The sequence below is a fragment of the Diabrotica undecimpunctata genome, chromosome 1 (assembly GCF_040954645.1).
Source record: "Diabrotica undecimpunctata isolate CICGRU chromosome 1, icDiaUnde3, whole genome shotgun sequence".
Lineage (NCBI taxonomy): Eukaryota > Metazoa > Arthropoda > Insecta > Coleoptera > Chrysomelidae > Diabrotica > Diabrotica undecimpunctata.
Window position 1 is genome coordinate 47,619,286 of NC_092803.1, and position 27,782 is coordinate 47,647,067.

General features: G+C 33.3%; 2 protein-coding genes across 3 annotated transcripts in view; one reads left to right on the top strand and one right to left on the bottom strand.

Annotated features, from left to right (window-relative positions):
* The window catches only part of LOC140448866 (calpain-9-like), a 172,409-nt gene that overhangs the window by 68,267 nt on the left and 76,360 nt on the right, over positions 1 to 27,782 (top strand). The window lies entirely within an intron of this gene.
* The window catches only part of LOC140448877 (uncharacterized), a 39,071-nt gene continuing 15,412 nt past the window's right edge, over positions 4,124 to 27,782 (bottom strand). Inside the window, exons 2-4 of the mRNA XM_072542004.1 lie at positions 21,728 to 21,993; positions 14,347 to 14,778; positions 4,124 to 4,531 (exon numbers count right to left, since the gene is read on the bottom strand). Coding sequence (XP_072398105.1) covers positions 4,233 to 4,531; positions 14,347 to 14,778; positions 21,728 to 21,980 — 984 coding nt within the window. The 5' untranslated portion in view covers positions 21,981 to 21,993 and the 3' untranslated portion in view covers positions 4,124 to 4,232. The remainder of the gene's footprint in view (positions 4,532 to 14,346; positions 14,779 to 21,727; positions 21,994 to 27,782) is intronic.

Below are 27,782 nucleotides of genomic sequence, written 5' to 3' on the forward strand. Positions count from 1 at the left end.
TTCAGTACCCTTAGGCTATCTAATTATTGAGAACAAAAATCTATTGCTAGCAATTCTGCTTGAAATACTGTATGAGTATTTCTGTGGCCTATGATAGTCTGTTGCTAGAACCAGTAATCAATATTCTTACTCCTTTCCGTGTTTTTGATCCATTAGTATACTAGCATTTTCCAAAACCAAATACTTTAAACCGAAGAGATAAGTAACCCTTTCATCGTAAAATACATCCCTTCACTACCTGTAGTCTAAAAACATAAACGGTATCGTGATCTCCAAGCTTAAAACCTTTAACCTTCTATCATCAATTAACCTATATTTGTCCACTGCTGAACGTAGGCCTCCCGTAAAATGTTCCACCTATTTCTATCTTGAGCTTCTTGCATCCAGTTTGTGGTGATGCGCTTGATATAATCCATCCATCTAGTCGGTGGTCGTCCTCTGCTTCGATATGCCTCTTGCCTTGGTCGCCATTCCAGAATCTTTCTGGTCCATCTATCATCCGTTAATCTGGCAACATGTCCGGCCCAAGCCCATTTAGCCATGCCTATTTTTTCAACTGCATCTATGACTCCTGTTCTTCTTCTTATTTCTAGGTTTGGTACTTTATCTCTGATGGTAATACCTAATATTGATCTTTCCATAGAGCGTTGTGTAACTCTTATTTTATCTATTGTTCTTTTTGTCAGAGTCAGTGTTTCTGCACCATATGTAAGAACCGGTAAAACGCACTGGTTAAAAACCTTTCTTTTTAAACAAACTAGGATAATAGACTTAAAAATCTTATTCAATCTACCAAAGGCAGCCCATGTGAGACCTATCCTTCTTTGTATTTCAGTTGTCTGATTATCTCGGCCTAAGCGAATCTTATGCCCTAGATATTTGTAAGCTATTACCTGGTCGATGCTATGGCTCTCAATCAGAATTTTACAGCTGACTACAAGGTTGGTCATAAATTTTGTCTTTGAGGTGTTAATTTTAAGACCAATTGTTTTTGACACTTTCTAGAGCATGTGTAGTATTTTTGTAGCTTTATCAACTCTATCAGATATCAAAACAATGTCATCGGCAAATCTTAGGTGGTTCAGATCTTCCCCATTTATATTAATTCCCATGTTATCCTCTCGTTCCATTTACTTGAACGTATATTCAAGAACAACTGTAAACAATTTAGGGGAGATAGTATCACCCTGTCTAATTCCACGTTCTATTCGAAACTTCTTGGTATCTTCATGAAGGCGGACACAAGCTGTACCAGTTTCGTAAATACTTTTAATTAAGGCGATATATCGGTAGTCAATGCGGCAGTTAGCCAATGCTCGAAGTATTTTATGATAATCTGTAGTATCAAACGCCTTTTCATAATCTACGAATATAAGAAAGATAGGCTTGTTATACTCTGTACACTTTTCTATTAGCGTTTTTATAACTTGTAGATGATCATTTGTTCCATATCTGAAACCCAGCCTGTTCACAAGGTTGGTAACTATCAAGTTTGTTCACAAGCCGTTTTGTTATTATCTTCATGAATAGTTTGTATGTATGGGAGAGCAAACTAATAGGTCTGTAGTTCTTTAGGTCTGAAATGTCACCTTTTTGTGCATTATGGTTATTATTGCATTATGCCACTGGAAGGGGGTTACGCCTCTTCTCAAACAAGAGGCGTAACCTTCTAACGCAAAGAAAAGTTTATGTAAGGTCGAATAACAATTCTGTAATAGGTTGGATTCCGAAATGGACTTGGAACAAGAGAGGCGTTGTTTGCACTGAACGTTATGTCTCAAAGATGTCTTGACATAAATCAAGATGTATTCATGTGTTTCATAGATTACAACAAGGCCTTTGATGTAGTTGTCCTATTTTTTCCATGAAGATGTAGGAGCCGCTTCACAGGCTATGTTGTAGTTAGACGCGTTGTCCAATACAAGTACGGTTTGCTGGCTCAAGTTGAGAATTAGCTTTTCTTGAAGCCATTTTGTAAAGTTGTTATGGTTCATATCGTTGTGATAATCTCCAGTACGCTGAACCAGATTTGAAGATTAGCAGGCAATTTGGAACAAAACCTCTTTCCCCTCCTGCATGTACAATCTGACATTTGTCAACAGGAGCCTTTAAAGAGTTGTTTGAATCATCATCTTATGATGTAGATGTTGCATGACTACTGTGGAGATATGTTTCAACAGTATAGATAATATCATATCCCTCTGTCTATATTTTTTTTTTCTTAAATAGTCTGTTCTTTTGGCTTTTTTTTGCTGTTTTTCCATCAGTTTTTTCTGTTGTTCTTGTTTTTTTGCCATTTAAAACCTAATTTCTTCACCAATTTTCTGAATGACTATAATTTTTCTTTGAAATTAATATCATCCTCAACAGCGTTGTAAACAGCTGACATTGTAGGTCCGCTGCCATGAATCATTGCAAAGGTATGAACTGTATTTCTTATAATTTCTTCCTCATAAACATCGACGTTTGTTTTTAATTTTTGGCTGATTGTTTTTTTTTTTTTTCTGGGAGATTTAAAGATGTTTTCCGGGCTGCCTGAAGGAGATGAAAAATCTACCTCTATTGAATCGCTAAATATTTCTACCTATACTTTACGTGGTCTACCCTCTCTGTCTGTGAGTCACCTTGAATGATCCCTAGGTGCGAAAAGTAATCCTAGTTCCTCTCTCATCGTAGTTCTTCTTTTAAATTCAATAATAGTAGTGTAGTTAGTTTAGTTAAAATAGGTTAAGTTAGGTGAAAGTTATTACACATTTGCTGCTAGCTGAATGGACACTTAAGCCCGATTGCAAAAAAAAAACACGTACCAAAATTGATATTTTCTTTTAGTAACGTATTTAAATATCGGTAAACAAATTCTACTAGATTATATTGAAAAATTTGAGCTGCAATTTATTATCTGAAATTCTTCATTTTCGATAGTGATGTTATTTATTGTAATGTTAACGTGTATCCCATAATTATCTCTGTATCGCTAATATGAAGTTCCCGCCTCTCTGGTAGACATGGTTATGAATAATTTTAGAGAATATCTTAAGCAGATATCTCTAACCAGATTTTTCGGTGATCGGAACATTCTGCTGCATTAGCTTTTCTAGGTATTCTGATAACAACCATTCTTGGGAAATAATACCAGTATTGTTAAACAGGCGTAAATATTATAGACTTCATAAGATTTAATAGTTCTTTAACCCCCCTACAGGAAACACGTGAAAACAGTTCTATTATAGCACACGTTAGGCCTGAGAGGCTTATGGGTAACAAGTTTTAATTAACAATTATGCAGCAACACAACTAGTAGTTTAATATTATAAAATTTCAGAAATACATCACTATAATTAATATTCCTTACTACAGTGGGTTTATACTGGAAACTTAAAATGCTAAAATCACAAGTTTTCGATAGAATTAGGAAGTCAGAGGTTTTCACCACAATTAGGACATACGTAATTAGCATGTGGCAAACAAATGCAACAGGCGCATTTTTTTACAAAGCTACTTCTTTTATTCTTGTAAAATGTACACAGTAATTTCTCTTAGTAGTTGAAGGCTCAGGGTTATTGTCTTCTATTGATTCCATCACCAGCAAATTTTCTTGCATCATTTCGGGTTTGGCATGGCAAATGCATGTTTTCAGCTCTTTCCATCAAATGGTTTTTCATCAACTGCAATGATAACTGTTTTAAAAAGTGTCGTCTAGCGAGAGTACTACTTTTGTTAGAATTATAGAGTATAAAATCATTTACACAGCTACATTCAGTATTCCATAAAATATTACCAAAGGCCAGCGTCGGGTATTTTTTCCACAATTTGGAGGACCTTTTCTTCAGCAGCCCATTCTGGATCAGACGCTCTTGGTTCTTCCGACCCATACAGTGGGATCTTTGAGGAAATTTAGATGCACTCAGCGGATGGATGGCGTGAGCAACATTGATTTAAATATTCACTAGGAATTATAATAACAAATTTTTGAAACTTTGAAAAATAATTTGAACCTTTTGAAACGGATACAACTGTAAAAGCTAAGGAGAGGATTTTGGTGAATTCCGTTTCGAGTTAAGGTTGCCGCCTTTTTTGAGTCAGTCCGGCATGTGTTGCATGTATGCAGTATCAAAAAAAGAGCCAAACGTTAATATTTATTTTTGTACAAATATAATGTGTACATAAAATGGTATAGTAGAAAATATGTTACAGTATAGTCTAAATCTAAGTACAAAAATATAATCTAATTATTATGAATAGAGTTCTCCTTTGGCAGCTTTAATAACCGCCATTTCCATCTGCACTTTATGGAACATCTCCGAAGAACCTCCTTTATCAGGGTGGTATTCTAGACACTTCTGTCTGTAAGCTGTATTAATCTGATGATTGGAAGCTTTATTGCGCAAATCAAAGAAATTGTAAGCATTTTCTAACGCCTCAGATTTTGGAACATCAAAAATCTTTTCGGTCATCCATTGCGAAAAAGTCTTGGCCAATTCTCCACCCAACATGCCTCCACCAATACCTCCAATTATCATACCAACTGGACCTGAAAATAATAATTTAGCTTTAATTTACATATTGCTAATTGATCCAGCAAAAAAATCCGTGATCAACAAGAGTAACTGTTTTATTAATTGACTATTTATTTATTTATTTTATTTACGGGATGTCCCCATTTTACAAAATTTAACAAAAATAAAATATGCTAACCATTATAGTACTTAGTACATATTAAAACTAAGTACTACATAATTATTGTTAAACAAATGATTAAATTAAGTAAATTAAAATTATTTATTAGGGTATGTTTAGGAATATGTTTCTTTATCGTCACTGCCAGTAGATGCTGTGGTCATGGGTTGATGGAATGTTTTTATGTATTTAACTGTAGAAAATAGGATGTTATCGAGGTCTTTCAAAATGGACCAACTCATTCCAGTTCGGGATCTAGCTTCTGCTCCGTCATTATATGCGAAATTTTAAAGACCCACCTGCTGATAATCCGCTATTGATATATATTCTAACATAGACCCCTAGGGAGACATTACACTAACATTGATCTATTATATACACTATCATTGTACTAACCTTTATCCAACATTTAAATAAAATTACCGGAGCAGTGTTGGATTTTGAATTATTAGTTTGTGTAAGTGTTTTTACAAATTGATCGGAACAATGGTTTTTAGCAGTAAACAATCTCGAAATATACTATTAAAAAAATACTTGTGTTCATCTTTTTTCTAAACTTAGTACTGGCAAAATAAAATATTTTTCAGTTTCGAAAATAAGTAGACATTTTGTTTTGTGGGTTCGTCAATGAACACTAATGATTGATATACACAAAAAGTAAAACTTATTCCAAATCATCGTCATTAAATATTTTTGTGAAATGTTATCAAAAATATGATGTCTTTGTTTATAACATTCAAAAATAATTAAGAGAAATTCCTGAGGTTGACCTAAATACAAATTTACAAACAATTTTATATTTCCGGTAATGGCTAAGTACTTAATAAGTACATTTTCGTAGGATAATTAAATGGGGCGGGATCATTGTCACAATATTTAAATAACGGAATTAGTCATTCTTAAGCAGTATATTTTGTGGTTCTTTCAGCCAGAGTTTGTCGAAAAAAAGTGTTGGGATATATTTAGTATTTATCAAAGAAAAATACGTGGCGGCCATGGGAAAGTGATGTGCCTGACGAAAATGAACCTGCGAATAATTTAGAAGATGAAGATGAAAGTGCGGGGCCAAGAACTCAGCAAAGGAAGAATTTGTGTGTATCTGAGCAAAATAGTTAGATGTATTTGACAGACTTTCTAAAAAAATGACCAAATATGAAGTTTTAACAAAAATTTCTTGAGCAACAGTGTACCATTTAATAAAGACAGGTACGAAAAGTAGAACAACAAGAAAGGATTTGGGAAGCTCTAAAAAAAATTCAACCTCACCTCTTGGAACCTATTAGTAAGACAATATATAATATGTATGCAGCTAAAGTTACATTGCGGAGGACAACATGGATGGGTGAACGATGCGTTATTGTCGAGTTCCAAAAGTATTAAAGACAGTTCTCTAGACTACCACCAACACATCGAAGGGATGCTTTTTAAATCGTGGTTTGAGAATACATTACTCCCAAATTTAAAAGAAAATAGCGTGATTTTTATGGACAACGCATCATATCACTCCAGATGCATTAAAAAAATTCCAACCAAACAGAGTAGGAAGGATAAAGAAATTCAAGAATTTTTAATAGCCGAAGACCTATATTTTGAGGATCATTACACCAAAGATCAACTAATCCAGGTTCTTCATACAAAAGTCGTAACTAAAGAACATTGTAGATAAATTAGCCACTAACAATGGACATATGGTTTTAAGATTACCTTCATATTACTGTGTGTTGAATCCCATAAAATTTCTATGGGATCAGTTAAGAAACCATGTCTGGAGGAGCAACACATCTCCAAAAGATGCTTAAAGTGTTGACGAACTAATAAAAACAGAGTTCAAAAATATCAGTGCTCAAAACTGGCAAAATGCAATAGAACATGTAGAGAAGATTGAAAAAGATTACATGAAAATGTCCCAGCCTTGAAGAAAATTATTATTAATTTGGCTGAGAGTGATGAAGAGAACAATAATGACGATGAGTTGGAATAACTGTTAACTCTAACTGGAAGATTCCAAATGAATGTGAATTTCCGAAGTGGCTAGTATACCATTTAATTTATAATAGTAAAAAACCCATGGGTAACTTTTTGTAGCATCGCATGTGACATGTAAGTAAATAAAAACTATTTTTGAAGTTATACTTCTTTAGGCACGATTGGGAAAAATTGATGACAGTGAATTTTTATAAAATTCACAGTATGAAGTACTCTCTGGAGGTCTGTGTTACAATAGGTATCAATATCGGATTACCAGTAGGTCGGTTTTTAAAATTTTGCTTAGATCTTGTCGCTCACAATACCTTCAATACTCTGCGCATGGATCGATGTTATGCCGTTCTTAGTGACTTCAGTTATGCCCATGTGAACCACGTGAATGAACCATGAGTGTTATTTACGGTCTGATCTTCTTCGATCTTCAGTTGTGCTCATTACGATGACATTTAAAAAATCGTATTTGTTGCATCTAATACGACCTAAATATGAGATTTTTACAGTTTAACGCTTTTGGGGATCCTTCCTCGCTCCTTTAGGTATTAGATCTTCTTGGGTCCTATTCATTTGTAATATGGTCGATCTGTAGAATAATGAGTAATCTAAGACAGCAAATTTTTGAATACTTGTTGAATGCACATACAAAGATTTAAAGGAGATTTGCGTGGAAGAAGGTAGTTATTATATTTGGTACAATTATTTCTAGCTAATTATGTCGGTCACATAGCCGAGCGGTCCAGGCGGTCGAAGTGCACTCACTTTGTAGCGTTTTTGTTTCCTAGTCATAACTGCCCTTAAATTTTGATTGTACTGTACCACGGTATGCCTATACTATCTCGTCGTCTGTTTATATTCCCTCTTAGATATGCCTTATTTTCAAGTTCCCATATAATTCATTTCGTATGTGTTTAGCCTAGCTTAAAAGTAGGTATTACTTCTGCCGTTTATCAAATTTTAATATTTTAACAAAAAATAATACGCAGACGCTATAGGCAGAGTAGTTTCGGTGTCCGGTGTAGACACTTATTAATAAACAGTCTCTTAAGTACAGTTTTGTGTCGATAACTTGCATTAGCGGTAAGGTCTTTTAATTTTGTCTATCTTTGTTTGATTACAAAAATATAGAAAGATTTATCTTTCTAGAGTTTAATCGTCGGGCCGCATTCAGAAGCTGTTCCCTCATTATCATGTCATCACCCCTTCTGTTTCATTATTTTATTTGAGTCAAGCAGATCAGATTAGATATCGTACCTACCTTTTTCTGGGAGGCTTGCTTTAAGACACATGGCCTCAACGGTTGAACGATCTTAAGATCATTGAACTGGTAATTTTGAATTGAGTGAGAAAATAGATTTTTCATTTATTTCGTTTATTTTTAAGTAACATATAATCAATAAATTCATTTATGTATTGAGTATATCGTCACTTCAATACTACAACTATGTAACTCAAATATAACACTTCTGAGAAAAACGCATTTATAAAAAATTTTGCAAAGTTTGAATTCTTCTAACATAATAAATTAAAGCCCAATTCCCTTTTTGCAATTCTTACCTTCTTTACTTACTATCCATGAGGTTTAATAATGTATATATTTTCTAAGATTAGGAATATTAGGAGAAAAGTTGGAAAGTCCCAGTTATCTAGTTGTTGCATATATATGCAAAAAATACCCCATTTATACCAAAATCCCAGTTATGTACTTGTTGTACTATACATTTTTTGTATTTTCCCTTATTCTTATAAATAAAACAGCATTAGAACTAGTAAAAGTTATTTTTTATTTCCTATGTTCAAATTACATACATAAAGAATAAAAAAGTACCTACTAACATTTCAAAAAAAAAAAATTATTTACAAAAAAAGTACTTATACAGGGCACAAATAGATAACTTCTTCAAGGATCACCTTCATGGTATTGATCATCATCTATTTCACTTGGATCTTCTTTATTCTCGTATGGCAGACCATACGAGAGTCCATATCTCCCAAAGCAAGTAGGTAGTTTCATAGAAAATCGTGACATCAGATCTTTACATTTTTGTATTGATATTAGAGCAGGTTGTTTGTGCCAAGGTTGTAAAGGCGATTAAACTGAAGAGCGGGTCTGTTTGGTTAAATTTAAATGTCTAAAACCTTCACCAGAAAATGATTCTTTGAACTCCATAATGAACGGCTGTGACTTCCTAAATCTTTGCCAGCACATCTTTTGTCAAAGAACAGCATATACATATTCATCTTTTTTTCGAATAGTTATCGTTATCCTTTACACATTTTTTGAAATCTTTTATGTATGGCTGATCTAAATCCTAAACAAGATAAGATTTATATCTCCTTCTTGCATCCCGAGCAATTTATTTCCAATCTTCAGGCCATAAGGCTTTCCGTGCACGTTTGACTTCTGTGTTAATTGCAGAGTGAATAGAACCACATTCCATGTCACTATACCCAGAAACCAAGAAAATCCTATTAATGACTTCCAGGTTATTTAAATCATTTACTGCCTTCATTGCCATTGCTGCAGTGCTTCAGTAAACTGATTCAAGTTTTGACCTTCACATCTATCACTAAAAAAGGTTACACAAGTTGTTGTATCGAGTAGTGATTTAAAATAAATATAAATTGCACTGGCTATTTCACAACTTCCTCGGGATCCTTGCGTCTCATTGCAAATGAAACAATCTTCTTGCTTACTGACAACATTGTACATGGTAAAGTTGTAGTTAGCAAGTCTACGTTTACAAAAGATTGTTTTTCTTGGATCAGAGGGTAGTAATAAAACTTGCTGGAGATCAAAATTGGCACATATGTCTGATTCATTAGAAAATTCAGCATCAACTCGATTTTTAAGTTTTTCGGTTCTAGCTTGATCCTTAAGAAAGAGATGAGCTTCATAATCTACTTTGAGCAACGATTTTTCATTGAAGGCTGCACTGATATAATGAAAACAAACACGACACTAATCTTTTTTAGGATAATGGAAACCTAGATTGAAATTTTCATTAATTTTTTTTCTATACATTGCTAAGCCACCTTTCTCTTCAGCTCTTGAATCACACAACTCACAATAAAGTTTATACATCAGAGTGATATTTAAGGACACTAAACATTTTCCAAAATTGTCGAATCAGTTCATTTTTTTAAATGTTTTCCGCAGTTATCACCCTCTGTTGTATTTTCCCAAGTTCATACTCGATAGTCAACAAATCACTGATCTGTTAGAGAACACTCACGGTAGTAGTTATGCATTAAGCATTGCTAAATACTATACCCTACATATTCTATCTCTTATAGAAATGATAAATGAAATACATTCGCAGGCTGAAGATCGAAATATGAAAATTAAATGTACTAGACTAAGTAAAAAATTAACTAAACAACTGCTCGAACATGTTGGTTCATCTGACTTAGACAGTGATATATCTCAAAACTAATTATTTAAATAAAAATATAATTTATGTATAATATTTACAGTAGAATTTAAACAGTTTTTACACCCGCCTACCCTTATTTCAGGTACTTATTAGGAAATATTCACCTGATATTATGTCTTCAAGAAACTAATTTTAAAGACAACAATGCGTGTAACTTGAAGTCATATAATGTTGACTATCAAAATAGACAGACAAATCATGCTAGTGGTGGTGTTGCGATATATGCTAAAACCGATTTACAAGTAAACAGAATCACAATTAATACAAACTTAGAAGCAATAGCACTAATAGCAGTAACAGTAACAATAGGTACTAATCAAAAAATGAACATATGTAACATTTATATTTCCCCGAGCCAAAATATCCAAGGAAATGAACTTTCCGACGTAATTATGCAAATTCCATCACCAAAATTAATTATTGGGGACTTTAACAGCCATAATCATCTATGGAGTTCCGAAAAAACAACTAAAAATGAAAAGTTATTAGCAAACGTAATCAATAGCCTGAATTTAACAATAATGAACGACGGAGCTAAAACTCGTTATGACGCAGCTACTGGAAATTTTTCAGCTATTGACTTGTTTATTTCTGACCCATCGACGTTACTAAATCACACATGGCAAACCGTAGACGATTTATATGAAAGTGATCATTATCCGATAATAGTAACAAAAATTTCCAACTCCACAACAAAAAACCAATCCTTTGCAAAAGTGGAAAATTAAGCAAGCCAACTGGAACACTTTTAAAACAAAAATTTCTGAAGAAATATCGAATATCCCTATACTTAATTGAAGAAAACATAAACTTAACTTTAAAATTGTTTAATAACTTAATCACTGAAGCCGCCACAATTGCAATGGGAAAAACAAAGTATATAACAAAAAACAAAGTTATTCCCTGGTAAGAGTGTAAATTGGCCATAAAACAAAGTAAAAAACTAAACTACTAGATCTAAAAAAGAGTCTTAGAAAAAATACATTCAAAGTATTAACAGGAATACAAACATGTGTTCATCTAAAAAAGTTAAGAAAATATCTGGCGCTAATACACAAAATGGAATAAAATACCTAGAACGAAATGGAAACCTAATTAATGAAAACAAAAAAACTGTAGAAGAATTAGCTTAAACATACAGACAAGAATCTACAAATGAAAATTACAGCAATACTTTTTTACGATATCGGGAGGAAGAAGCAAATCCAATAGAAATTATAGCCAATAACGATGATATAAATACTCCAATTAATAAAACAGAACTATTAGAAGCAATCCAAATGTTAAAAGACACATCACCAGGTCCAGATGACATACCCGCAATATGCTTAAAACAGTTACCTAACGAAGCTTTAGACTTCATATTGAATCTTTTTAATACAATCTGGTGTAAACAAAAATTTCCTGACTTATGGAGACAAGCTATTGTCATCCCTATACTAAAACCTAACAAACCGGCTACAGCAGCAGAATCATATAGGCCAATATCACTTGCATGTTCTACTTGCAAACTGCTAGAGAAAATAATAAATAATAGACTTATGTGGCATTTGGAACATCACAATTTACTTATACCGGAACAAGCTGGATTTCGTACTTTGAAATCTACTATAGACAATGTTTTACATTTAGAAAGTCTAATTAATGAAGCCTTCTGTAACAAACAGAAATGCATAGCTGTTTACTTTGACATCCACATAGCATTTGACTTAGCATGGCGACACAGAATATTAAAAAAACTGCAGACTTGGGGAATTCAAGGAAACATGTTGGCATTTTTGAATAGCTTTCTAAATGAACGCAAATTTTCAGTACGTAGTAATGGAGAACTTTCTAGTATTAAGTCTCAAGGCAATTGAACATCACAAGGATCTGTAATTAACCCTACGCTTTTTTTAATAGCAATGAATGATGTTATAAAAAATCTCAAGAGACCTGCACAGGCTAGATTATATGCTGATGATATGATAATGTTTATCAAAGGAAAAAATATTAACTCGCTGGTCAAACTTTTACAAGAAGAACTAAATAAAATCGAAAGTTGGTCTAATTTTTCAGCTGACAAAACACAATATATTATTTTTTCCAAAAAGCCTATTCACACTAATATACCTGCTTTAAAATTCGGCACAAAGTTTTTGAAACGAAGTAGAGATAAAATATTTAGGCATAACATTCGACGAAACTTTAAGTTGGAAACCACATATTAAAAAATTGGCGATATCATGTCAAAATGGTATAAATCTTCTTAGATGTTTAGCCAACAAACAATGGGGTGCTAAAGGAGATACTTTATTACTGTTGTATAGAAGCCTAATCCGATCAAAATTGGACTACGGATGCATTGAATATTCTTCAGCGTCGAAGTCAAAGACATTATACACAACAATTATTAATTACTAATTACTATTAATTAATAACAATTACTCATAATAATCTCTGGAGCCTATAGAACAACTTCTGTTGCAAGCCTTCTGTGGGAACTTGGAGAGCCATCATTATATATGAACGACGGAAATTACTTAGTCTATCTTACGCTTCAAAACATTCATCACTACAACCTGACAACCCTTTTCTTACTCAGTCATCGTTATCAAATATCAATATAAGAACACATTTACCATTTCAATTAAGGATCAAAAACATTTTAAACTCTATTGAAATTTTTAACTTTCCCTCAACACATTCAGCAAACGTAAAAACGCCACCTCTCTGGTTAACACCTTTACCTACTTTAAATTTAGAACTATCATCATATCATAAATCTGAAACTAATCCACAAATATTTATAAGCAATTATAATAGAATACTTTCTTCTTTCCCTGAATATATTCAAGTTTACACAGATGCATCTAAAACAACTTCTGGTGTAGGATCATCATTTGTTATAAGAGACATTATTATATTATATATTTATTATATAAAAAGTTTTTTTTAAATACTAGTTTATTTTTGTCTTTATATGCTCATTTTCAACATTAATTAATAAATAATTGTTTTTAAAGTTAATTAATTTTTTTATGAATTATAGGTACGTAATTCTTAATAGCTTGGTTTATTTAACGATTTGATATATTTTATAACGAATTTTAGTCCTGGTTAAGGTTTATTGACGTCCATTTATCTTTGAAGTTTCGTAACAATGAAAATTTCTTGGTTTTGTTTATCAAACTGTTACCTTTCTATTACATATATTCATACCATACATATACCCGATAATAAGCAACGAGACCTTCGTATTTTCATTGTGTTACGACCGGCTTATTACCAACTGAAGTCACTTTTCGATTGATACATTGATCCATTGATCAATCAAGATCAGTGTATTTTGATACATTGATCCCTGCTGTAAAAAGTAGGACCCTAGCACATAGATATATTTCTTGCCATGGTACTCGTACCTTCCTGGCAGTCCCATTTACTGTTTAAAAATTAGCCCAAATATATTTAAATGTCTTAACTCTACGATTTAGTTCTTTATTTTTAACTGTGATCGCATATAGGATTGTTTACTGATTATCATTAACTGAGTGTTTGCAATGTTAATTTTGCTCTTTTTGTAATAAATAGAGTAAAAGTGCAATAACTGAATGTAGCTCATCCATTTAATGAAATTGAAAGCTATTTCCTACGTACATGTTTAACGGCAGTGGAGACAGGATTCACTTACTCATCGGAATTTTATACGAAATAGGAGACATCGTCCGCTCCACTTACCAATCCAATTCTTGCCGTCAAGAATCGTCGCCCCATCACCCAAAAAAAGGCCACGTCACTGAACACGTCATCATCGACGGTATAAATGCAGTTCCTAGCAGCAGTGGTGCAGTGATCAGTGAGCAGTGCAGTGAAGAGATCTTGGGTTCAGGGAAGCCATTAGGTTACTTATTAGGACCAACCAGAAAATAAACATTGGTTCCGTAGCAGCAGTGGTGCAGTGATTAGTAGCAATGCAGTGAAGAGATCTTGGGTTCAGGAAAGCCATTAGGTTACTCATATTAGTAACAATCAGAAAATAAACATTGGATCTATTAAATTTTAAGCCTTATTCCGGATTCTACTAATTATTCCATCGTTCTCCTAGGATACAATTTAGTCGAACTGCTTTTTCTTTTACCAACGGACACTGAATTGAATGTAAATATTCTTATATAAAATATTTTATCTGAATTATATTTTGTCTAACCCTAAAAGTATATCTCCTCTGTCAAGTGACAACTACAGAACATGCTAATATTAAAATAAAGATTACCTCCTAATGTTCCCAGAGCTACACCAGCAAATCCTCCGCCAACGCTACCACTAATTGTAGCAAGTGAATCTATAATATTTTTACAACATCTCTTGCCTGAAATCTCTCCTTTCCACCATCTTTTAATATTAATAATAGCTTCATATGTCAACTGTATACTTGCTAAAGCTACAGTTACTACAGCACCTCCTATTCTGTTGACATTTTCAACAACATACTCTACATTCGATAGGACTGTTGTTGGTAAAACGTCTTTGATCATTACTAAAAAACGTTTTTGACTTTCATATGGAATAACGCTCAAGGCACGAACAATTCCTGGAGAAGCTTCCAGAGATAGATGTTCTAATTTGGCAACTATGCTTACATCAGGGGTTTTATCTTCATCATCTGTCTGTTTGTCAGCGTCCATCATTTGGGCCCAAATTAGACCTAAAAAAGATATATGTAACTAATAATAAAATTAATTGCGTCTTGTTCTTGCAGAAACAGTTTTTTATCAAGCACCATTTTTAATTGTTTTGTCACAATGTTGCATCTTGTTCTGTAAAATTATCAAAAATAGTATAAATTTAACAACAACAAAAATATATGTTATGCACAAAATCAACATATTATTTTTTCAAAACATACAAAATAAATAAAAGGAATATTAGGAATATTTTTATACATTAATGTATTTTAATATCTACAGTGTAATTTGGTAATTGGTACATACATTTTAGATCAAGTATACAGTATAAAAGATTTCTGTGGAAAAAATACAGCGTATGAATTATTTTTTCGTTTTTTGCTTATAATTTCACTGTATATTCAGTTGTTTTTAAAACCGTCATAAAGGTCTAACGTTGGACACACACAAGGAATATTATTTTATTTATTTTTATATTTTTTTTGAGGGGCATATTTACAAGGTAGATGATTCCTGAGGTTAAAATTAAGTCGAAACATTTGAATGATTTTTGTAACACCACAGTTTCAACCGTTTTTGAGAAAAACGCAATTCAAAATTTTGAAGTAACAGAAGAGCATTGCCAGTAACAAACAATGAATAAAATTATAGCGTACCACTTCTATTGCAACAATAAATTAGATTTTTTTTTTAGAAAGACGTGGGTGTGAACCCCCATGCTTCCCCTGCTTGCTCTAATTTTTTTCTCTGGATCATAATAGTGAACCAATGTTTAGTCCATTGTCACATACTGAGCAATAAAATTCTTTCTATTCCTGCGAACAGTGCCCAAAAGCCATTCACAAATATCTACCATGCTTCTTTAGTTGAAACCATTCGGGAAACCCACGTTGCCATTTGTTTCGTCCTAGCTAAAACGTTGGATATAATGTTTTAAACTATATGAAATGAAAAGCCTATTTCCTCCACTTTTTGACACGTGGATCGTTGACCTTCGATATTTGATTTGGAATTATATCGTGGACTTTTCTGACAATGTATTAGATTGTGACAGGGATTGATTTACAGCGTACCACTTCTATTGAAACAATAAATTAGATTTTTTTTTTAGAAAGACGTGAGTGTGTACCCCCATGCTTCCGCTGCTTGCTCTGAATTTTTTCTCTGGATCATAATTGTGAACCAATGTTTAGTCCATTGTCACATACCGAGCAATCAAGTTCTTTCTATTCCTGCGAACAGTGTCCAAAAGCCATTCACTAATATCTGCCATGCTTCTTTAGTTGAAACCATTCGGGAAACCCCCGTTGCCATTTGTTTCATCCTAGCTAAAACGTTGGATATAATGTTTTGAACTATATGAAATGAAAAGCCTATTTCCTCCACTTTTTGACATGTGGATCGTTGACCTTCGATATTTGATTTGGAATTATATCGTGGACTTTTCTGACAATGTATTCGATTGTGACAGGGATTGATTTACAGCGTACCACTTCTATTGTAACAATAAATTAGATTTTTTTTTGAGAAAGACGTGGGTGTGAACCCCCATGCTTCCCCTGCTTGCTCTGAATTTTGTCTCTGGATCATAATGGTGAACCAATGTTTAGTCCATTGTCACATACTGAGCAATAAAATTCTTTCTATTCCTGCGAACAGTGCCCAAAAGCCATTCACAAATATCTACCATGCTTCTTTAGTTGAAACCATTCGGGAAACCCACGTTGCCATTTGTTTCGTCCTAGCTAAAACGTTGGATATAATGTTTTAAACTATATGAAATGAAAAGCCTATTTCCTCCACTTTTTGACACGTGGATCGTTGACCTTCGATATTTGATTTGGAATTATATCGTGGACTTTTCTGACAATGTATTAGATTGTGACAGGGATTGATTTACAGCGTACCACTTCTATTGAAACAATAAATTAGATTTTTTTTTTAGAAAGACGTGAGTGTGTACCCCCATGCTTCCGCTGCTTGCTCTGAATTTTTTCTCTGGATCATAATTGTGAACCAATGTTTAGTCCATTGTCACATACCGAGCAATCAAGTTCTTTCTATTCCTGCGAACAGTGTCCAAAAGCCATTCACTAATATCTGCCATGCTTCTTTAGTTGAAACCATTCGGGAAACCCCCGTTGCCATTTGTTTCATCCTAGCTAAAACGTTGGATATAATGTTTTGAACTATATGAAATGAAAAGCCTATTTCCTCCACTTTTTGACATGTGGATCGTTGACCTTCGATATTTGATTTGGAATTATATCGTGGACTTTTCTGACAATGTATTCGATTGTGACAGGGATTGATTTACAGCGTACCACTTCTATTGCAACAATAAATTAGATTTTTTTTTGAGAAAGACGTGGGTGTGAACCCCCATGCTTCCCCTGCTTGCTCTGAATTTTGTCTCTGGATCATAATGGTGAACCAATGTTTAGTCCATTGTCACATACTGAGCAATAAAATTCTTTCTATTCCTGCGAACAGTGCCCAAAAGCCATTCACAAATATCTACCATGCTTCTTTAGTTGAAACCATTCGGGAAACCCCCGTTGCCATTTGTTTCATCCTAGCTAAAACGTTGGATATAATGTTTTGAACTATATGAAATGAAAAGCCTATTTCCTCCACTTTTTGACATGTGGATCGTTGACCTTCGATATTTGATTTGGAATTATATCGTGGACTTTTCTGACAATGTATTCGATTGTGACAGGGATTGATTTACAGCGTACCACTTCTATTGCAACAATAAATTAGATTTTTTTTTGAGAAAGACGTGGGTGTGAACCCCCATGCTTCCCCTGCTTGCTCTGAATTTTGTCTCTGGATCATAATGGTGAACCAATGTTTAGTCCATTGTCACATACTGAGCAATAAAATTCTTTCTATTCCTGCGAACAGTGCCCAAAAGCCATTCACAAATATCTACTATGCTTCTTTAGTTGAAACCATTCGGGAAACCCACGTTGCCATTTGTTTCGTCCTAGCTAAAACGTTGGATATAATGTTTTGAACTATATGAAATGAAAAGCCTATTTCCTCCACTTTTTGACACGTGGATCGTTGACCTTCGATATTCGATTTGGAATTATATCGTGGACTGTTTTGACAATGTATTCGATTGTAACAGGGATTGATTTACAGCGTACCACTTTTATTGCAACAATAAATTAGATTTTTTTTTTGAGAAAGACGTGGGTGTGAACCCCCATGCTTCTCCTCTCCTGCTTCTTCTTCTTCTTCATGTGCCTTGTCCGTTCCGAACGTTGGCAATCAACATGGCTATTCTGACTTTGTTTACGACAGATCTGAATAGTTCAGCAGATGACAATCCGAACCATTGCCGCAAGTTTTGGAGCCACGAGTGTCTTCTCCTCCCTGGACCCCTTCTGCTGTCTATTTTCCCTTGAACGATTAGCTGTTCCCCTGCTTGCTCTGAATTTTTTCTCTAGATCATAATGGTGAACCAATGTTTAGTCCATTGTCACATACGAAGCAATAAAATTCTTTCTATTCCTGCGAACAGTGTCCAAAAGCCATTCACAAATATCTGCCATGCTTCTTTAGTTGAAACCATTCGCGAAACCCACGTTGCCATTTGTTTCATCCTAGCTAAAACGTTGGATATAATGTTTTGAACTATATGAAATGAAAAGCCTATTTCCTCCACTTTTTGACACGTGGATCGTTGACCTTCGATATTCGATTTGGAATTATATCGTGGACTGTTCTGACAATGTATTCGATTGTAACAGGGATTGATTTACAGCGTACCACTTTTATTGCAACAATAAATTAGATTTTTTTTTGAGAAAGACGTGGGCGTGAACCCCCATGCTTCCCCTGCTTCTTCTTCTTCTTCATGTGCCTTGTCCGTTCCGAACGTTGGCAATCAACATGGCTATTCTGACTTTGTTTACGGCAGATCTGAATAGTTCAGCAGATGACAATCCGAACCATTGCCGCAAGTTTTGGAGCCACGAGTGTCTTTTCCTCCCTGGACCCCTTCTGCTGTCTATTTTCCCTTGAACGATCAGCTGTTCCCCTGCTTGCTCTGAATTTTTTCTCTAGATCATAATGGTGAACCAATGTTTAGTCCATTGTCACATACGAAGCAATAAAATTCTTTCTATTCCTGCGAACAGTGTCCAAAAGCCATTCACAAATATCTGCCATGCGTCTTTAGTTGAAACTATTCGGGAAACCCACGTTGCCATTTGTTTCATCCTAGCTAAAACGTTGGATATAATGTTTTGAACTATATGAAATGAAAAGCCTATTTCCTCCACTATTTAACACAAAGAAAACCTTCGATCTTCGATTTGGAATGATATCGTGGACTTTTCTGACAATTTATTCGATTGTGGCAGGGATTGATCTTCACAAGTTTCTCTTTCACATGTAAACTCATGACACCACGTTTTAACTACGTCGTGGGTTTTGACTACCCTAATGTAAATGTTAAATGTTAAATTAATATGAATTTCTTTTAGAGATAACTGCTTTTGCAGCAAATATTTAACTATGCACCTTCACTCTCTTATGACCATTTTAAAACTGAAGCAGCAAGGGCGCTGTAATGTCACTAATGCAACCTGGAACTTACAAACTCAGGATTGGTCAACAAAAGTGAACGGTATAAATGTAAAATACTTCCTAAATTAGGACTAAATCAGGGGTAAATCTTGGTGTTCAACCCTAGTACTGCCTTAGTAGTTGGTCGCTTATAATGTTACATGAAATATTGAGTTTAAATTCATTTTTAAAATGTATATCTTTAATAATATACGAGTTTTATTCTCCCCAGCAATGGCTCATTTGCCTATTAAAAATCACTTGTCTGGTAAAAGTTGCTTTATCCGTGAACACAATATTCATGATTGAGTGACACTATACATACATATTTTAGCATTAGGCATTACATGTGTGGCCTCCTACAAAACAACTGTGGTTGGATTTCAGCTGAAATAAATTATTAATCAACAGAATTTAAGTACAGTAAAAACAAAAAATTTATTTTTTCATCCAAAATAAAATACAAAATAGTCAATTGGGTTTATGATTGACTCCAAAACATTCCAAACACATAAATGGTTGAGAGGTACAATCCGGGGAGTAAGTATATACTCTTTTTGCTTTGTTACGGGCAACATATCGTCCTTCTTCTTTTATCTTGGCGTAACAAAAGACACACATTCGTCGAACTCCTTTATTTTCATCCTTTTTTGTTTGTAAGAAATGCGTGTTTTTATGTTAAGAGTCTTTGTCGGTATCTCCGTTATATTTAAAAGATCTTGTACCAGTTGTTCGCTAAATAATTTTTTATGAGGTATTTTTGTGAGGTTTATTTGAGTTGAGTTTTAGAGGCTGTAGGATTTTTAACAACCTTATAAATTAGAAATGAATTTACAATGGAAATTCCAAGCAGTTATTCAAAGGTAAGCTTTCGATACCACTTAACGCCCTTGCCTAGTGTATAAGCATGTCGATAATTGGTCGGACACATCAATTCCTGGTTTTCTCTTGTTGTACGCTACCACTATCTCCAGCTTTTTTTTTTGTTTGTTTTTTACGACTCTTACTTTGCCTTTTGGTACTTGGATGAATGTTTCTCTCTTCTATTTGAGTCATATTTGGTGAGTGTTTTTTTGATAAAACATCACGAGTATCGCGCCATTTCATTACCACTATCCCATTTTCGTCTTCTCGTGCTATTGATTCACCTCTTTTTAATTTTGCAGACATAACACTTTGGGGTAAGTGTTTTCTCTTGCTTCTAACTGTTCCCACAGTGTGTGTATTTCTATCATGAAGTGACAATGCTAAGTTATAACTGGTGTAGAAGTTGTCGATATATAATATGCCGCCTTGATCTAATAAATTTTCTGAAAGCTGAAGACAAACTGCCTGACCCAATCCAACATTTTTGTCATAGTCATCAGATTTCCCAGCATAAATCTTGGTATTCCAAGTGTAACCATTGGTAGAACATTGTTTGAACACCTTTACACCATACCTATGAGCTTTGTTTGGTATATATTGGCGGAATATTAGTCTACCACGCCAAGTAACTAATGTTTCGTCTATTACAAAGTCTTCTCCTGGAAAATACGTTGTTTGAAATTTTCTATGCAAAATATCTACAAGAGGCTGTATTTTATTTAGACGATTTTGGGAACTACTATTCTTCGAAAAATGAATAAAACGAAGCAGCAACTCAAACCTGTTACGAGACATTACTTTTGAAGCAACACTGTTTTGATAAATTTGTTTGATTGACCAGTAAGATGCAATACTACCATATTTCACTAATCCCATCCAAATTAGAAGACCAAAAAATTGTCTTATTTCTTGATTATTTGTAGAAACCCATTGTTTCAAGCGACTCGATCGTGATATACGTGCTGTTTTCATTTGTTCTTCAGCATATTTATTTGTCTGATCGATTATAAAATTTATAACCTCATCGTCAATAAAAAAACAAAATGTCTCGTAAGCCGATATAGTATTCGGTAAATTTACCTGTAGGCCATGCTTTCCTGTAAAAGGAAAATCTTTGTGACGACCCTCGTACAAATTCCAATTGGTTGTATTTGGAACAGTGTTCAATTCTGTTTCTGTTACTTCTTGCGAATCGTCATTAGCATCATCTTCACTTTCTTGATTTTCTTCAGCTTCAAGATCTTGTAGTATTGATTCTACAGATTCTTCTAAATCTAATTCATGATCGCATTCCCAATTTGGGTCGTTCGAAGAATTGTCTAAGTCGTAGTCTAAACATCTCACATTACTTTCACTATAATGAACATGACATGTGAAATAGAAGAAGTCATATAATAGAAGAAGAATAAACAGTATATACAGAAACTGGTCGTCTATTCTAACAAAAAGCCCACAGAGTAGAACAAATAAAAGCTTTAAATATTATACTAAATATACAGAAAAAAATAAGGTACCTACCTAGCACTCTTTTAAACTTTTCATCCGAATCAGCCCTCTTTGTGTCCTCTGCTAACCGTTTGGCATACTGGTGAAACAAAGATGCTACTTTCATAGATGACATTAGTATCTTCATCTGCGGTCCTAGTTTATCGGCATCCTTATAAACCTTTTCTTCTTCTCCTAAATAAAACAACACTCTCGCAAATGTCTCTTGGTCTTCTTGGAACACATTACTTAGCTCAGTTATAATTTTTTCCCAATCAACTGCCATGATGAATAGATATCTACAACAAAGTTTACATTAGGCTATATATGAAATAGGATTTATTGGAAAAAGATTACAGTTTTTATATTACTGATTTTAATTATTAGGTACATCTCTAACCTGGCTGTACACTCCCTTCTCCTTTATCGAGGCTTGAGCCCGGCAGCAGTTCTGTAAACCTACTCGATCCACCCAATAAAACTGCAGGCGGATAATACCATTAATTAATAAAATTATACAACACAATAAAATACCGGAAGAATGAAGAACGAGCGAACTAATTCTAGTATTAAAAAAAAAAGAGATAAACACCAGCCAGAAAACTATAGAGGTATAAACTTGTTAAATACTACCCTAAAACCCACAACTAAAATTTTACAAGTACCAATAAATCAGAGGATAAGTTTAGCAGATGAACAACAGGGTTTTCGTAGTGGAAGATCGTGTACAGATGCAATATTCGTTATATAGCAAATTAATGAGAAATCACTAGAGTATAATAGACAAGCATTTCTGTGTCTGATTGACATAAAGAAAGCGTTTGAAAGAGTAAGACTTGTTTAAGACAGATCTTCTGTATAATAGAGAAGTTCCCCTAAATATTATAAAAAATATCTAAAACATCTACGAAAACAACAAAATGTGATGTCAATCCGAAAAAAGCAAAAGGTACCTCAACCTTGCACATTAATCGGGCACATTTAAGAACAAGTTCAAGTATATGAAGAGATGTGGATATATATGTGGTATATGGAGATCTTTGAAATATGAATTTACCGGAAAATGCTCAAAATTTCATGGCCATCGCATACCTCGATAGAATAGGCAAGAAAAGATTTCAACGCGGTGAAAATTAGAGAAACCTAGGCCATATTCTGAGAAATAATAAGTTCCAATATGCTGTGAGAAATAATAAGTTTGCAATATGCTGTGAGAAATAAGTTTGCAATATCTCGGACATGTGATGAGAGGCGAAATATACAACATCTTGAGAATCATAATTCAAGGAAAAGTAGAGGGTAGGAGAAGCGTAGGAAGAAGACGCGTTTCCTGGTTGAAGAACCTGAAAGAGTGGTTTAGTTTCAGCTCAAGGCAATTGTTCAGAGCAGCTGCCTCGAAGGTCAGAATAGCCATGATGATTGCCAGCCTTCGTCTCGGAGATGGCACTTAAAGAAGAAGAGTATGCTCAACTAATAGTGAAAGGAAAGATCGAGGGAAAGAGAGACTAAGAAGGAAAAGACTATCGTGGCTAAAAAACATCGGAAAATGAACAGGACTAAATTTTGAACAGCTAATAGGAACAGTTGAAGACAGAGAAGAATTTGCAATTGTAGTTAGCCAACCTCCACTGAGGAGAGGACACTTTAACAAGAAGTAAAATTTTAGTTATTTAGAAATATGTTTTGTTTTTCTGTAATGTTTATTTTTATGCAATTTAAAAGTTAATTTAAACTTATGAGATTTATTGTTTTGTTCCCTGTTTATGGTAGGAAATAAATGTTCCGTGCCACGTCCGGTCCCTTGTATCACGGATAATCAAGGTTCTAAGGTTTATCAACCATACTATAATAAATTATGGTAGATATGCAATATCTTGCATAATATTTTCTTATTATATCATGCTTTTACAATAATGCTTAAATCTACTATAATTTTCCCAAACAAAAGTAAAAGATGCTGTCGAACTGGCAGCTAAACTGAAATGGAAATGGGCTGGACATAACCAACGTCTTACAAATGGCCGATGGAGTAAAGAAATCGGGAATTGGCGGCCCTATGAATCCAAAAGATCACGAGGAAGACCGCAAATGCGATGGAGCGACGATATTAAAAGAACTCCAGGGCCAATGTGGAAATGTCTTACAAACAACAGAGAGGAATGGCGAGAATTAGGAGAGGCCTATATTCGGCAATCCGAATAGAGAAAAGAGCTTAAAAAAATGTTAAAACGTACAATAAATAAAGTACTTCAATTACTGTATCTGTAAACTACTGATCACTACCAATAAAATTAAAACATATATAATCCCGATTGTGAACTATGTACTTCAGATTACGTGTTTATTATATATTACTAATTTTGCCCGTCACCATGCGACGGGGGATCCAATCAATTGCCATTTACAGTCACTCCACTATTTTTTTCTGTCTTCCTCCTAGTAATTCAGTTACTGAGGCTTAAAATATGGTAATACCTCCGAATTATTTATAACTGCATCGATTTCTTTGAAAATTTCAAATTAAGCTTATCTTACCCTCCACTTTAAAAGTTATATACTTTCTGGGTGCGCTTTTTGTTTTTAAGGGGTGAAAACTACCCCTTATTGAAGAAACTGGGAAAAACACGGATTTAATTATTTTATGCACTTAAATCTTGTTTATTCGCATAAGGTAAATATTGTAATGTGTTCTCTAATATGAAAATTAATTATTCAAAATTTTCAACCCTTAAACCCCTTAAAAACCCTTAAAAGCTAATACTTTTTATAAAAATAATATGAAAAAAAAGTCGTAACAGCTTGAGACATTTCAATTATGTATTTAAATACAAATCAAAATTAATACCCTAGCTATACAATAATATTTTATTTATTGGAAATTTTCAACCCTTACAAGCACCCTTATGACAAAAATGAATTAAAAATTAATTAAAAAATATTTTTATCGGTTTGAAACATTTCTGAGTGCATTTTATTTAACGAAAATTAATTTTTTGCATATAAAATAACTTTTTATTATAATTTCAACATTTCAACCCTCACAACCAACCCCTTTTTTAAAAAATTAATTTAATATATTTTTATTGGTCTGAAACATTTCTTGAGTGCATTTTATTAAACAAAAATTAATTTCTTGCTTATAAAATAACATTTTATTATAATTTCAACATTTCAACCCTCACGACCACCCCCTTTGTCAAAAATAAATTAAAAATATTATTAACGATTTGAAACATTTATAGAGTGCATTGTTTGTAGACAAAAATTATTTTTTTACTTATAAAATGAGCCTACTTTTTTCAACACTTACAAGCACCCCTTTTGATGAAAATAAAATCCTTAAGTCCTTAACTTAGACATGGACATAAATAGACAAAATTTAGTTTATAATATATTACAATTTTTTTATTTTCCAAAAAACTAAAAATAAATAATATTTATATAAAACGAGGTATAAAATAAATGAATATCTATTCATCATCGGAATCATAATTTTCACCGTCCAATTGGTCTTCGTTTACTGGAGAACAATTTTGGCAATTGCCACCACAGCATGTTCCGCATGTTGCATTGCAAAATAATCCCAGCCTCCGACAACCACACGCTGATCCGCAACCTTTTGTACAATTGCAAAAAAAATCATTTTCAGCAGTTCTTCTGGAGCTGGTAAACTTTGCATTTTAATTGGTTCCAAAGAATCTCCACTTTTAGACCAACCCCAATCCAAAATATTTAAGCTGTTATTTCCCAACCATATCTGGATTTGTAAATAAACCCTTTTGGTATGCTCATCCAGAGCACTTACAGATATGACATATATGATATATGTCGGAACAAGACATGATAATTTAACAGCACTATTTTTAGTGGTGGCTTTAATAAAAGATTCGTACCTCATTTGTTGAAGCAAGGCTGAAAAATCTTCGACCTTACTCATTTTACTTATATGGGTATCTTTGTACTATTGGTTTTTTACAATAACTCGGTTAATTTTGATGCTCAACATGCATAAAAAAAGGATTTTACAGGTAATTTAACGGGCTATAAGTATAGGAATGTTAAAACATTCTAAAGTCCTTCATGTTTAAAGGGTGAAGGGTCAAACGGTCGGAGACAAGTGGTTCATGCGCTATAAAGCAAACTTCAACCAACTATATCTCCGTTATTTTTTAAGCTACAAAAAAAATTAAAAAATGAAAATTTTTGTTGAAAAAAAACCTATTTTTTTGTATTGTGTCATCTTTTACGTATCTTTTATAGTTTTAAAGTTATTATAAAAAACACTAAAATAAAGTGAATTCTATAAGGAAAACAATTTATTTCAATTCTAGTGAACATGACGTTAGTTTTATTGCGTTTTTTTTACAAAAATTTGAGAAATACATCGTTTTTTTGATCGTATCTCACGTACAGTTGGTGCAAAGGACTTTTACCACCACTCATTTTAAAGGTCTTTTCAAGCTCTTTTAAAAATATTATATGAGTTTTTATCAAAAAATGTACCAGTTTTCCGTTATTTAACATTAAATACTCGTATTGAAAGACAAAAACAAAAACAATCCTTCTTTGAACTTTGAACAGCCATAACTCAGTTAATATTGAACTGAAAATATTCATTAAAAAGCCAATCTTTTTGTTTTTTTATGAGCTTTTTAGTCTTTACTTTTTTTGATAAAACTCTTAGTTTCAGAGCTATTCTTAAAAAAACCTTTAAAAAACATATTTTTTTTTTAACGAAAAATGACACTTTTCAACAGCGAATAACTCAAAAAGTTTTGATCTGGCGAAAAAAATGTTTACTACATTTTTGTTTGAAATTTGTCCTTCTATCGAATAACGTGGTTATTTTGAGTGAAAAAATTTCCACCCTCGAAAAGGGGTGGCAAACACCCCCAGGGTGGAACGCACATCGGCACTATATAACTTTTGTTCCTTGAGTAATTATTTACCAACACACAAAATTTCAAATTAATCGATTCAGGTATAAAGAATTCGGAGGTAAAAACCCTCAGTAACTGATCTATAGGTTAAGAACACAACAAAATGATATTATAATTTGTTGTACAACTTTCATAACAAATTTCAAAAGTCACTAAAAAAAAACGAAAGTCACTTTCGAAGAATTGCTGAACTTTTGCGTAAAATTTTAAAGAATTATGAAATTGATCTACCTATAAAAACCAGCTTAACCCATTTAGGCCCATAGTTGCGTTAACGCAACACATTGAATGCAATTTTTTTTACATTCATACTAAAGTTTATTTTATAAATTGCGGATAGTATTGTGTTAAGAAACATTGAACAATTCAGAAAAAAATTATCCACGCAAAAAATATAATTCCAAATAGCTTTAAAAATAGTAAAATAACTATAGAAATTATTACAAGCGAGGTACATTCTCAAAAAATGCTTAAAAATATTATTTTTTTATCATTCACAAGATATGTTCATAGCTTAGGGATATAAAGTAATAATATTCTAAACGTAAACTTTATTTGTTTTTAGAAAATAATATCGTTTCAGGACTGTGAATGTAGCGTTGCGTTAACGCAACGGGGGACTATGGGACAATAAGTATAATACTCAGAAGTGACTAATTCCTTGTGTGAACCTGACTTACCTGGTGAACACATGGTGTTTGTTAGACAGATACTATTAAGACTAGACAGATATTATTATTAGATTGAAGATACTATTAAATGTCAAATTGGAAAGAACAAAGGTGATCCTAAAAACAAGAAAAAAGAAATGGATTCCTCCAGAAAACAACGACTTGTATGAATAAGATACGCTAACCAGATATATACAAGACTTGCAAGACGAAATAGAAGATGTAGATCAAGCAAGTGATGGCATAATGAAGGTTCTAAAAGATAAGGAAAGGGAGTGCTGCCCGACCGTTCTGACCCATAAAGAAAAACTTAACCAAAATACCAAAGAGCTAATAGGTAAAAGAAGACAGCTGACGGAAAAATACGGCTCCAACTACACAACAATGAAGAAATTAAATACAAATATCCACCGGTCAATCCGAAAAGACCTAAGAGAAAACAATACAAGAGAAATAACTAAGATAATTCAAGAAAAC